The sequence below is a fragment of the Formica exsecta genome, unplaced genomic scaffold, assembly GCF_003651465.1.
Source record: "Formica exsecta isolate Colony F162 unplaced genomic scaffold, ASM365146v1 scaffold907, whole genome shotgun sequence".
Taxonomy (NCBI): domain Eukaryota; kingdom Metazoa; phylum Arthropoda; class Insecta; order Hymenoptera; family Formicidae; genus Formica; species Formica exsecta.
The window spans coordinates 55,715-70,907 of record NW_021853674.1 but is presented as its reverse complement, the minus strand read 5'-3'; the positions used below and the strand labels follow the sequence as shown (position 1 = coordinate 70,907).

At 37.2% G+C, this 15,193-nt stretch overlaps 1 protein-coding gene across 1 annotated transcript in view; it reads right to left on the bottom strand.

The window, feature by feature from the left end:
* LOC115245102 (probable G-protein coupled receptor Mth-like 1) overlaps positions 1 to 15,193 on the bottom strand; it is a 129,993-nt gene that overhangs the window by 71,822 nt on the left and 42,978 nt on the right. The window contains exon 4 of the mRNA XM_029823212.1: positions 7,731 to 7,809. Coding sequence (XP_029679072.1) covers positions 7,731 to 7,809 — 79 coding nt within the window. The remainder of the gene's footprint in view (positions 1 to 7,730; positions 7,810 to 15,193) is intronic.

The window sequence follows — 15,193 nt, the reverse complement described above, 5'->3', positions numbered from 1 at the left end:
GGGGGGGGGGGGGGACTCCTGAGACACCCCCGATCCAGTTCGAAGGAAATCGGCTGCTGTATATCCCCACACGCGGACTACCTACCCTGCGTCGTGATTCGTTTTCATCTGTTCTCTCTACACGTTCGCGATTACCGCGGTACAGAGAATTTCATCGGGCCCGCAAGTCGGGCGAGGACATCGATCATGGTAATAAACCCTGCTTTATTTCGCGGAAGATATATCTTCCACGCGGCACGTACCAAAGGGGAACAAAAATACGCCGCGAAGATGCGATGGTGTGTATCATGTTCGCGTTGGAGAACCCCGGCGACGCGTGAGTTCTAAAGGTTTCGCGTGATTCACTCAAGCTGTTCTGGCCGCGCGCGAGTCGGTACTCATCATGTATATATATATATATATATATATATATATACACCTAGAAGAAAGAGGGAGAGGGGAAAAGTGTTCTACGGTAGCTAATGAGCCAAGCTGGAAGCCGCGTCGGTTCATGGGATCTCAACACTTAGCAATGCCTAGAGATTTAATACGAAATGGTAGCAATAAATGTTTCAACCATCGGCTAATTATTTATGCCCTTAGATATTTACGTCGCGTACGTTATTCTATATTACATGTCGCAATTTTACGAAAGATGGTAAAGTTATTAGTGTGTTAGAAGATGATAACATTGTGAGGCAAATTAAAGACATTATATTTTCATGCACACCGTGCATGTGAAAATATTTATTTAGTGAAAATGAAAATTTTTATTTAAGTATTTAATAATATTGTATTAATATCGTAAAAAAATAAAAAGTTTTTATTAAGTCGTTGCGCTGCAAAAAAATTTAGAAAATGTACTCATTTTTCAAGAGTTCAAACGGGTATGCCCCCTTAATCAAAATCCGAAAAAATTGCGGATAATATCTAATGATCTTTTTCGGCATATTTTTGATAAGAAAAAGTAAACGTCAAATTTTGGAAATTTCCCTTAAAAAAAGGAGAAAAAAAACAACAATAACAATTATGTATGCACTTTCCGATATTTCTACCGAATATCTGATATGGTCAGTTTACGCGAAAACTGAATGAAACGGTTCGCGGACAGGAAACGCTCCGGAACAAATCGAATCTGAATCCGAAGATCACAACGCGCGAGAAATAAAATGGAGAAGAGCGGGATGCGACCAGCAACACGTGTCCTGAATTCTAAAAGCTCTCGCGTGATTCACTCGGTTTGCCGCTGGCGGTTCCCGCGGGGACACCGCATTTCATGACACCCGCCATAACCGACAGTCGCATAATAGACTGCGGGAATGGAAGCTGCACACACCGAGCGTGACACAACGAGACGATTATTCGTCTATCTTTACACGGCCGGGTCGTTGACTAGCAAAACCGGCCGAGGTCCCCCGGCTTTTAGAGCCGACAGTCACGTTACGTTAACGCAATTTGCATGCATTATCTAACGCGTAACGAGCAACGCCGCGAAGAGGAAAAGGAGGAAGGACGCCGAAGTCGTTAACCCGCTTGCGATCTAGAAAGACGAACGCGTAGCTTCTTTCCCAGCAAAACATCTTCCGTATGAGATTATATGCAATAATGAGTAATTAAACAAATTTTTAATCAATTTACAAATATTTAAAATCAAAGAATTAAATTTTTATTTCTCTTCGAGCCTCGTGAGCCATATATGTATTCTGTTTTGCAAGACTAAAACACTTTGACATATGTAGATCGTTCTTTTTTTTCTTTCAATTTTTTTTTTATCAATTTACAGATTAACAGTCGGTACCGTAAAGGCAAAGCTTGTTGTAGACATCTAAATCTCGTTATAGTCGGTAGAATGACTCTCCCAGTCCTTCGGAATCGAATACCTGTATACACGCGCGATTTCCCTTTACTGCTCGATCTCGGCCCGAGTTCGATAGCACTCGAGACGGGTCGCGGCCGGAGTTTCTCTCGTCCGTGACCCTAAATTAGCTTAACCGTCCGACTTCGAAACTCGGCCTGGCGGCAACTTCTTCGTCGAGTTGCTCGAGACTGCGCCGACTGCGGCCGCCGCTGCCGTCGCAGCAAGATATCTACTACGCTGACCGTCCCGTTTGCGGTCGTAGCTGTCGGTTTGCCGTGCCTTCCGCGTTTGCCTGCAACCGGCCTCGCACGAGTATCTCGCCATACTCGGGCCGAGAGTGTATTCCGTGTATTCCGGATGAGTTCGCTCTTAGGTCTGTTGATTTTCGAGCTCGAAGGATCTCCAAATTCCGAATTTATATGACAGTCGAAGGTGGCGATTGCTCAAGAAAAATGTATCGATATATGTTGTATTTTGACATTTAGATTGTAATTTAATGAATAAAATTAAACTGTGCTTGTAAAAAATAGTAATATATATTTGTTTCTTAATATCTTATAAAGTTTATACATGTATTTAATTGAGAAATTATTTATCATTTACTTGCATGCTCTTTTTATTTCACAAAAATTGTGTCTTTTAATTTATTATAACTCTCTATATATTTTGTTTGTATTTAAATATAAAAGAATTATTATAAAAAAATTAATAAATAGATATAAAAAAACAACTGGCTCGATATATGTGATATACATATGTGATTCTTGTCGGAAATTATCCGTACAACAAGATTAATGATTCGCGACCAGATCAAATTACACAAGATATAATCTCGCGCGAACGTGATTGACCGTAGAGGAGGAGAGGCCTCGTCCCGGTCCTCTTCCCGATGGACCAGTTGAATATACATACGTATTACAGTTACAAGAAGGCCATTGTGCCTTGCGAAATTCGACAAGCGCTCTCACTCACGAAGGTCTAGTTTCGAATATTTAGGTCACGTTCCTCTTGGCATCCACTTTGACGTTCGAACAAACCCGTCAATGGACGAGAATCGATTTATTTATAGTTAACTGACGCGTTGAGACCAACTTTGTTCTTCGAAGAACAAAGAGATGGGAAAAATAAAGGGCGGCGAGAGAGATATAAATCTCGTGATATAATTCGTTGCGAGAATTCCGACAATGATCGGCGAAGCGGAAACTTGTCGAGTTAGAAGGCCCATCGATGCGGGATCCGGAAGCAGATTAGTAGAAGGGCCGGTGAAAAAAATCTGGTGACTCCGGAGAACGAGGGAAGAAAGATAATGAGTCGCTTTCGCGACAGCACAGAAGGGGGCTTAATCGACTATCATTACGACGCGGTCGCCACGCGATAAGATTAAGCCCGGTATAGTTAATCACGATCTCATCATAGCCTTTTCTTACTCGATTAAGCACTCTTAATTCTAGCATTTTGCAGTTAATAAGAGGTGATAAACGTAAAGGTATTAGCGAATTATGCTCTATCATTTAGGAAATTTAAGATATACCTTTTGTAAGAAAAATTGTGATTAAATAAATCAAGTCGCACGCTTCAGATTTCTAAAGTGCAAATTATACGCGCGCGCGAGTTTACATCTTTTTATTCTCGCGGAAATTTTCATCGGGAAGTATTTGCTAGTGGCAATTCGTCGTCAAGACTTTTAATCATTCGCGTCACGCACAGTCGCTTAGTCGCGCGCGACCAAAGAAATCGACGAGACTGGCTATCGAGAGCGAGATAAACGAAGTTAATGAGCTAGTCCTTCGGAGGGACAGAAGAGACCTTAACGAACTGTATGTACATATATATATATATATATATACGCGAACGGCAAAACACTTGACCACTCTTCGCAGGACGATACACGCCGGCTTTGTTTTGCTGGATCGGCCATTGTCTTGCTGGAAATCATTGAGATTAGTTTCTTCGTTGTTGACAATGACTGATTGTGTTACTCGTATTAAAGGCGAATTCGTTTTCCCTCAACCGGTTACTGTTAAAATTCCGAGAGACGACAATTTTACTCGAATAATTGGGGTACATTGTATTCTGGACTCTAGAAACGATTTTTCCTTCCTTCTCGTAAAATGGCCATTCATAAATCTTTCTTCCCTCGCGTCTCGGAGTGCGGAAAAATTCTTTACTTTAATCGTACAATCTCAAAAAATTGATATTATTGCAAAAATTATATATTGTATTTACACGCATGTTACATAAGTGTATTAGTAAAATATTTTTATCGAACAAATGACAAAGGCCTGTCGAGTGCAAACAATTTTGTGAAAAATTTATGCGTCGCACAAAATGTTGGCAGCTACCAGAATGCAAATTCATTTAGAGAAGAAACGCTAAGTGCATGCCGAGGTCACAACGTCGCGTTATAAGACTTGGCGGTTGCAGTTTACCGTGGGAAGCTGCTTGGATGTTAGATAATTGAATAATTTCTCAGAAAATATAGGCGCGAGGGTGTCAGAGCAAAAGAGAGAGAGAGAGAGAAAGAAAAGAAGACGGAAAGCATGAGCACATAAGACGAACCTTCTCACGCGGGAAAATTCACGATGCGGCCTTCGCGTGCAATTAAACGTAACGGTAATGGCATCGGATTCTCCTTGGTGGTATAATGTCACAAGTATACTGCTAATTGGTGCAATGGGAGATAGCATCGAATGCTGGGTTGCTTCTATCACGGAAGCGCAAGAAAATTACACGAATCGTGAAATTAGTTAGCTCTCGATTCAATATATACAACGCTCGACATGGTGTAAAACAATATACTTGCAAGCGAATATCATTGGCCTTATGACCAGAACAATAGAATATGTTCATTAGAAACGGATTTATACAACACGCTCAGTTATTGTGATTAAACTAGATATCTAGTATTGTTTGAATATATCGTTTCAATGGGCTATAAAATTAAACTCTCAGTAAATTAAATATTAAATTAGCCTATACTATAAAAAAGATTTCACTGCTTGTGTATCGATAATTTCTCTCTCTTTTTTTCTTATAACCTGTTGGATTTGCTACTGTCGACGATGTCCGTCTATCGGTTCGCTCAGCACCAGATTGCGTTATGTCATACGAAACATTATCTTTCAATAAGCCATAAATCGCTAATTCTATTTTATAGATTTGGAAAAATTTATGAATATATGAGTGAATCGAAGCACGAATAAAACGCTTTGTTCGTGTTGTCATTTTTTAAATCCAATCCCAATGACTATTTCCACTTTTAAGAGAGAATAAAATGACGGAGAAAATGAAATTTTCGAAATATATCTTTAAAAAGATATTTTTCACAGAAAAGTTTTTTTCGATGGTCAGTCGACCGTGGCAACGACCGTGCGTAAACGCGCGCGCGTAGCCGCAAATGACATCAGTATAATTTTCCAGCTCGAAAATCACGGAGCAAGCCGTGCAGCCACCGTGAACGCGCAACGTGCCGTTGACACTTCAACAAGTGGATACAACACGCCGGCGCACGTGTCGCCGACAGTTTTGGTGTGTGTTATGTTGCGTGCGCGAGAGAAAGAGAGAGACGGAAAAAAACGGGGATAAAAGTGCGAACGGCGCTTGCGAGAGTGTAAGTTCATCGAACCGCGCTGATCGTGAAAAGTCAGAGCGGTTGATGCGAATGCTTTACTGCGGCTTACCGCACGCGTTTAAATATTTTTAGTCGTCACCCACGCCGGTTCGCGAAAAGTCGGGCGTTCCGTTGGTTACGCGGTTTATTAACCTTATTAGATATCATTGTCGCACGTAAATCCGTGTTGCAATAACCGCGTATTTAAGCTGTTACAAGAAAGCGAAATATGTTTCGAGAAAACACGGGCTAACGAACATTATGAAAAATGCAATATTACATATACAATTTTTTAATAAAGTATATTATGTTTACATACGCACTTTTTATTGCACTTCTTTTCGCACCAAAGCCGAAAAATTTTAAACTGCAACGGTCTGTAATACAATATGGGCAAAAAGCGATCCAGAGCGTAATAAAGTGCGAGAATATAGTATCTGATTTTGCGCAATTGAAATTGTTATATTGATTTATATTTCGAATCAGGTATCATAAATCGCGCCGATTCAGCTGCGAGCGATGGATAATTACGCATGTTGAGATGCAGACGGCGGATAGATCCTCGATTAAACAGGAAAAATGATGTGCGAAGAAACACAGTGTGAGAAACGAGACGATTGGTTGGAAGAAAGAAAATAGAAAAGATAGCCATATAACCGCGTGTACGCCAAGAGTAAGACGAAGAAGAGACCCGTTATAGTGACCGCGTTGCATCGCATTAACCAGCCGACCGAGTGATCCTGATCCCATCTCTCATCCTGATTCTGGCTCGACGAGCAAAGCTTCTATCGTCTGATGATAATCTACTATCCCTAATGATCACAATTCTTACACGACTTTCGGTTACGAATCATAGCATATAATTGTATTTTTATTAAACTTATTCAATGCCCGTTAAAAGAGTAAAGCTCATTTTTAAAATTTATTTAAGATTTAAAATTCCAAGTAAAATATTAATAAATATTAGAGTTATAGAGTTTTTTTGTCTCACTGTATACAGCAAGATTTATTGATGCGCTAAAATATAAGAAATCGATTTTTTATTTCTATATCAAATTTCTCGATTAATAATTTTTAAGAGATTTAAGAGATATAACTATTAGAAGTAAATATTTCTAATTTATTAAACGAAATAAGAGAAATTATTATTCGCGCTTCAAAAAGGCAATTTGTAAAAAGTGCTTCATCGGCTATAAAATTTGATGCTTTGACGTCTGGAAATATAATTACTGCAAAAGTGTGTATATTGCAAATGTTGAAGTATACACATTGATCAATGGATCAAAAAATCTCATTATATAAATTCTGAAAACAAGTTTGTAGTCTGCATGGTACTTTAATCGAAGCGATTACGTAAATGAGACGTGACCGTGAGCGACAGTACAATTGCGTTTGTGATTTATACGTTCTCTCGCGCGATTCTAGTACTTTTTTATAATTATACATGGATGAGTAGACTTTAATTAGCTACAAAGTGCCGCAGGCAAGAAACGAATAAAGCTCGCCTGAAATTTAGTTCAATTATTATGATCGTTTGCCCGCATACGGACGATTTATCCGCATTGTATAATTATTTCGGACCACATAATGAGGCGACGCGTTAATTAGGTTTATTCCGCCATTATCGCGCGCCATCGATATTCGTCGGATAATTAGGTATTTTATTATTCTAGAAATAAAAGCAGCGTGCTCGAAAGCTAAACCGGTCCGAATCGATAAAACCGCACACTATCCGTTTACGAGGTAAATGTTTATCCCATTCTCTCTTCCGACACTTCCGATTGCGCGGCTTGGTAATATCTCGTTTAAATATTTCCCGATTCCTTCGAATCTATACGAAAATAGGATACTTAACAATAAATGTATCTGTTTTCGCGATAACAATCTGCACCGGTATTTTATTATCCAGTAAAATCGATGATGTGTCCGTATTGCCTCCTCTTCCTTTCTCGAGAAATATATTTTTTTTTCTTTCTTTAATATTTTTATAGATAACGTCGCAAGATACAATGACATTCCGGAAATTCCGGAAATCTTCCGAGGACTATAACGTAATGTTACGAGCATCTAAAGTACCAAACGATAGATTGAATTCTCAAATATTCAAAATATAAAGTTTTATAGAGACTTTTCCGATAGCTCGCCTAACAATTTTTTAAAATTATATTTTATAAAGATTACGACACTAAATAACGGATCGCACAAACTATTACACATATCTATGTAATTTACATTTGAAAATACATTTATCTTTTAAAACTGATAGTCAGTATCACGACTCACCTAAACGTCCACCAGATGTTAAAGCACATCGTATTCAGCCAGAAGAAAGCAGCCAGGAAAAAGAAATGCGCCATGATCGCTGAAATATAAAAAGACAAGTTTACATATATATACAAATACAAATATTGAATAAAAAAGATGTAAAAATCAAAAGTTAACAATATCGATCTTTTTTTTTTAATTAAGAATTTTTTTGCATTTGAAAATATTTTATCCGTCAGTATTCAATTATAATAAAATTTAACGCTGTTTCAACGCCTGTGGCAAACTATCAACACCGATCTTTAATCATTTATCCAAACTCTTAACAAATTCAAGACATCTTGTAACGGGTAAACCAGATCGCTGAACAAAGATCGCGCCGTCGGTTTTCCATACCTCGATGCATTCTTAAAAGATTCATAAACCATAGTTCGGTAGAGGGTGAGTTTGGAGGGTGCGACACGCAAGCAAAGAGCCGAACGAAATTTCGGAGGGAGACAGCTTTTGTAAGGATCCGTTTGAATGGTCGCCAAGAGGGTGCGACTGGTGGTGTTTATAAATTTTTAAGAGCGTTGGCCGCATTCATCCTTAGAATTCTCTTCCTTAGCGTCTGTTTCTAATGAAGACGAAAATTACGCGGGGTGATAATCTTTGCAAGGTATATTGAAACAACATTTCATTTCATTAAGGGTGCCATCCGATTTATTATTTATGAAACACGAAAACACACATAAGTAGCTGAGCAGTAATTATATTAGAAATAGATGAAAATTAAATACACAATTATCCTCTATAGTAAAAATATCATTTTGATTTTTTATTTTTATCATATCATTAAAAAAATACAAGAACTAATTAAAAATCTTGCTTTATAATAAAAATTTTCTTATTCTTTTTTCCTGAATTTTTATAATAGTCTTTTAATTGTTATCTTTTTATCTATTTTAATTTATTTTGATTTATATATGATCACACGTGTGGGCTATGTTATATACGTTAAGCGCCATAAAAATGCAGAAGCGTGCTAAATTACAGAATCATGGTAACGATGTAAAGATTCAACGGCAAGAGAGATGAAATATCGTTTCAATATTTGCGTGGCTTGCGTATTGATAAATTTTTAACAACGTCACACAGCGTGTGTATTGTGTATATATGCATGTTTGCCCTTAGAATGCGGAACAATGAGCACGGAATGCAAACCGATGGCAAGAACAACGGCATAAATTTCTAAAAACGCAATCAACAAACACGCATAATGGTGGCGACAACAAATAAACATGCTCAGTGCGCGTTCAAAATCTATCAAACTTTTCTTTGCAAATAAATAAATTTATTTTTCATAAGCGTGGATATGAATATGCAAGTATACGTAGTATTTATCGGCACGTAGAATTTACTTTATTTATTTTATTGCTGTAATTATAACAACAAACTGTAACGATATCAACAATTAAACTTTAAAAATAAAACATTTCGATTGCTACACGATAATGTATGATCAATCATTATAATATTAATGTCAATATATATATATCGACATCGATATAGATATCAAGATTGATATTGTACTCGTTACATTACGTAGCAATCAAAAACAGTTCCATCTTTAAAATTTAATTACACAAGCGCACATTTCACGAAACATAAAATATTCGCGATGTAAAATTGGTTTTATAACAAAATACGTACGTAAACATACATCAAACAAACACATACATATGCGAGCACATATTTTTATTCCACTCCAGCGCTGCTCAAAATAAAATTTTAATATCATCTGCAAAAACGTAAGTACTTATCATTAATTATGTAACTCCGCTGTTCGCCAATTTTCAAATTTAATTTCAATAATCACAGCTATCTAGCTGTAAACGCATATATTGTAAGCAAAAATAGAAGAAATAATATTTTGCAATAATATCAATCAAGAGTAATATTTTTTTATATTTTCCATTTCGCAATGCGCGTACACTAAGATGTAATAGCGCGTATTCAAGAATAGATGAAGGCATGACGCAATGAGAAACTACCGTAACCGACAAAGTTCCTTGCGTTCACTCCGTTATGCGCCATGAATTATGCTCGCACCTCGGAATAAATGTGCAATTAGAGCTCTTTTCGTATAAAAATATGAATAACTGCAATGAGTAATCCACCGCGCATATCTGCCAGTTTAATCAAGTCTCTACTCAGTTGCAATTATTCTAACGGAAATGGCAAAAACGCTGTTGATAGAGAGATAAATCGTAGTGTAAACATGTCGAGCTGCGTGCCGCGCGTTCAATTAACTTTTACATTTAACTTCGTACACCGATGCCGGAGCACCATGTGCATAACGAAAAATTTCATATCGCTAATGGAGAGAGCAGCTTCGAGCGATAGCATGGCTGCAGAATCGCGATTTTAAAGATTGACCAATGGATTTGTCCTGGCGATTTATGATGCCATGACAGCTAAATTTCACGACTTGAATATTTACGCGAGTGAAAAACTTATGCACTGGATACTTAATGTAAAAACAATTAACAAAGAAAAAAAATACATATCTACAAAAGACTTTGATCTTATTTTTTCTCATATAATTTTTAATAATATTTTTGAATATTATAAAAATATACAAATTATAAATATATATCTAATAAGTCGTTCGGTAAATTTACGCGCAATGTGATATTTTTTAAGTATGTATTAGAAAAAACGACGATTTTATTACATTGACAAAACGTATATCCTTATATACGTGCGTATAGAAAAACGATAAACTTGTATCTAGCTAAATCCCAGAGAAATTACTTTAACCGGCAGATGCCAGCGTAAGTAAAACGCAATGTCCATTTGGCGAAACATGAACTAACGATTCGCAATTACAGGACACCCCATCCCAACGTCCGAGAAGTCACCCGGATGGGATTAACGCGTACGTTACGCGGCGGTGAAATCGTCAAATAATTCTTCGCCAGGAGGCTTTTACGATATGGGATGGTAGCCGGCGGCATTTATCGCGTAACACGGAAATAATTAAATTTTGAAAACTAATTATGGCTCGTTGCAATTATAACTCGAGCGACATTCATCCGTGAATTGCCACACTATTATCCACCCCTGTCGACTTGGGTACTGGGCAACTTGAAAAGCTCGCAGGCAAACCGTTTCGTTGTCTCACCCCACCGACGACCACCACCCTTCATCGACAAAATCCACCCGGCAACGTGTTTCGGACGGCCGGGGCGGATCGTGTTTGCGCGGTGTGTTTTCCATTTTCCACGCCGCGTAGGATCAGCCATGTGCGGAAGAGGTCCTTTTGTTGGAATTAGTACCGGGAGTCGAGAGAGAGAGAGAAAGACAGAGAGAAGGAGAATGGGGAAAGAAAGGAAGAGATAGGAATATTGCGCAGGGGATGTTTTCAAGTAGAACGGGCGCGCTGCTTGTTTTCTCATTCATCATGATTTATATGAGTCGAAAACAGCGATGCGCAGAGATACGAGGAGATAGTCGGATAAAAAGACGATTTTGTGTTAGCAGCACCAAGGAATATGTCGGAACGGAATAGAAAGATATTCGTTTCTGGAAGAATATTCTTTGTGTCGCATGTCGCGAGCGTATTATTTTCGTAGAGAAATATAACGTCTTCTAAAAGTCTAAAGAAGTTACGTCTAAACCAAATATACTGTTACTCTCTCTCTCTCTCTCTCTTACTAGACAGAAAAATGCATGTCACACCAGTAAATATACAAATTATAAATATATATCTAATAAGTCGTTCGGTAAATTTACGCGCAATGTGATATTTTTTAAGTATGTATTAGAAAAAACGACGATTTTATTACATTGACAAAACGTATATCCTTATATACGTGCGTATAGAAAAACGATAAACTTGTATCTAGCTAAATCCCAGAGAAATTACTTTAACCGGCAGATGCCAGCGTAAGTAAAACGCAATGTCCATTTGGCGAAACATGAACTAACGATTCGCAATTACAGGACACCCCATCCCAACGTCCGAGAAGTCACCCGGATGGGATTAACGCGTACGTTACGCGGCGGTGAAATCGTCAAATAATTCTTCGCCAGGAGGCTTTTACGATATGGGATGGTAGCCGGCGGCATTTATCGCGTAACACGGAAATAATTAAATTTTGAAAACTAATTATGGCTCGTTGCAATTATAACTCGAGCGACATTCATCCGTGAATTGCCACACTATTATCCACCCCTGTCGACTTGGGTACTGGGCAACTTGAAAAGCTCGCAGGCAAACCGTTTCGTTGTCTCACCCCACCGACGACCACCACCCTTCATCGACAAAATCCACCCGGCAACGTGTTTCGGACGGCCGGGGCGGATCGTGTTTGCGCGGTGTGTTTTCCATTTTCCACGCCGCGTAGGATCAGCCATGTGCGGAAGAGGTCCTTTTGTTGGAATTAGTACCGGGAGTCGAGAGAGAGAGAGAAAGACAGAGAGAAGGAGAATGGGGAAAGAAAGGAAGAGATAGGAATATTGCGCAGGGGATGTTTTCAAGTAGAACGGGCGCGCTGCTTGTTTTCTCATTCATCATGATTTATATGAGTCGAAAACAGCGATGCGCAGAGATACGAGGAGATAGTCGGATAAAAAGACGATTTTGTGTTAGCAGCACCAAGGAATATGTCGGAACGAAATAGAAAGATATTCGTTTCTGGAAGAATATTCTTTGTGTCGCATGTCGCGAGCGTATTATTTTCGTAGAGAAATATAACGTCTTCTAAAAGTCTAAAGAAGTTACGTCTAAACCAAATATACTGTTACTCTCTCTCTCTCTCTCTTACTAGACAGAAAAATGCATGTCACACCAGTAAATATAGAAATTTAAAAAATAATGATCCACGACGATAAATCAGTCAATAATACAGCAATTATAAGATTATATTGGTCATATCAGTTAATTATTCATTAAATTATTAAAAATAAATAAATATATATATTTCATTAAGAAAATTATTATTGACTAATGTGAGAAAAAAGAAGAGAAAAAGAGAATAAGATTTTATTCAATGTTTTAAATTATGATATTATTATACAAACTTTAATTTCTTGGCTTGTAAGCTTTATGATAAAAAAACTTTTCGTTAAGATGCTTCTTAAACGCGGGACGTAGCAAGACAGAGTTGAAGGGGAGACAAACGTACGAGGAGCAGCTGGGTTTAATTTGAGTCACGTTGTACAGAATCGAAGGAAGTAGTACTGCGGCACTACATGTACGAGCCTATGGCGCCAACTAGGGGTGAGTGTCAAGGGTTGAAGTCAGCCAGTTAAGGGCGCCTCGATTTGCATAGGGTCGGAATTAGATTGCGCGGGCTGACCCGCCGTTTATCTTTTTCTTTCCCAGAGAGTACATCTAATTGCCTTGAGGGATGACACCCTTATTGGGCACGTGCGTGCTAACGTTATTGCTGTGCGCTCTTTGTCAACTGTAACGCGATATGAAAGAGCAAACGCATATTTATTTCAATTTTAAGGTCCATTTATAATTAAATGTCGATGTAATACGCGAGCCCTTTACATTATATTATACTTCTGTCATTTATTCTATTTGATGAATATTTAATCTGCTTAAGTTTTTCTTTAATATAAATAAGTGGCCAATTTTTTATGTTACAAATTATTTATAATTAACTTATTATATATATTTATTGTTTCAAAATTTATTGGAAATATAATAAAAATTTTATGTGCTGATTGGAGAATATTAGTATTTCGAATATATATAATGTATATTCATTAAAATTGTTATCACATATAATGTGTTCTTGTAATAAATGCAAGTATAGAAAAACAAGGCGATGAAGACCATCGTCAAACAAATGATTCGGTTGAGAGATCCTCCCGCAATAAATTTGTACGAAGACGGCTTCTATTTTAAATCAATGCTATGCAAAGAGAGAAAGTGACACGTTAATGCGTCGGTATCACGCGGCTTTAACGTCGCTCATTTAAGTTAAACACGAAATGGCAACGTCGCTGCTCATCATAATTGGATCGCAGTGGCTTTATTACACCAGCTTAATTTAACACCGAGTTAGAATTAGACTCGACGCGTATTGCAGAGAGCCGACCCTTCTTAGGAACGCGCACAACATTACGCGCTTAATGAATCACAAAAGTTGACGACGATCTCGAGGGACGAGCGATCGGTCAACAAGAAAACTGAATGAGCGAGAAGCTCGCGCATTTTAATTTGTCCGCGAAAATATCTCGTAATAAAACTACACAGTCGCAACGAAACGAGTCAGAGATAAATCTATCCGCAAAGTGTACAATGCCTCAACAAAAAAAATAATATCACGAGAATTTTTTCTCGTTTAATTTGACGAGATATTCTGTTTGTCGAAACACATTTATTAAAATTATTTTACTTAATATTTTTACGATTCATGTGAAAATAGAAAAAAAATTGTATATCATATGAAATTACACACAAACAAAAAAAAAAACGATATTTTATCAAATTAATGACAATTGCATTATTCATTGATTGCAATTATTTGTGAAAAGAATATTTTATAAGAATAATTTCTTTTAGGAAAAAGAACACGCGTCTCGTGATTTATGCGGTGCCGTCGAATAGTTTTGTCAAAGTGCAATGTAATGCTGATAATTCAAAAATAACGCCGATAAGAATGAAGGGCAATGTCGTTTGCGCCGAAAACCATTTCGGAACGAAGAGGAATTATGCGTCCGGCTGCCGGGTCAGAAAGCGGCGGACGACGACAGATGAGAGGCTGATAAATAGTTATGGAGAATGAGAGAGAATGGGAAACGCACGAGAACAAATGAAAAAGGAAAGAGAAGATTAATTTAAAACATACAGAGTTTTATGCTTTGCGCGATATTTGATCTCGTTAGGCAATACGTTACAACGTTAATCATCAAACATTATAAATTAAACAGAACTTGTTCATTGAATTTTAAACAAAAAAGAAATAGTAGAAAAATATTGAAAATAATATTGCATTTCTACACTGAAAAAAAAATTGTTAATTTGACTAAATCCGTTCAACTAATTACCTTTTTTAAATTGAAATATTTAAGTATTTAAGTCAAATATACATCATATTAGATTTAATATGTCGTATTTGACTTAAATATATAAATATTTCAATTTAAAAAATGGCAATTAATTGAACGGATTTAGTCAAGTTAACAATTTTTTTTTTCAGTGCATAGTAAATTTTAAAAGAGCAAAAGGTATTATATATACTTTAGAAAAATAAACAGAGAATAATTAAAACTTGCATCTCTCTAAAATGTATCATACGTTTTCTATTAAATTTTACTGTGATATTGCTAAATTTGTCCAAACTATAATATTTTGTATTATATTTTTTTAGATTTTTGATGCCCCTGGAAAGATTTGAAACATTTAATTATTCTTTTAAAACGGAGAGAAATTTTGTATCGGATTTTCGTATCAGAAACCAGCGATGACAGAGAGATGA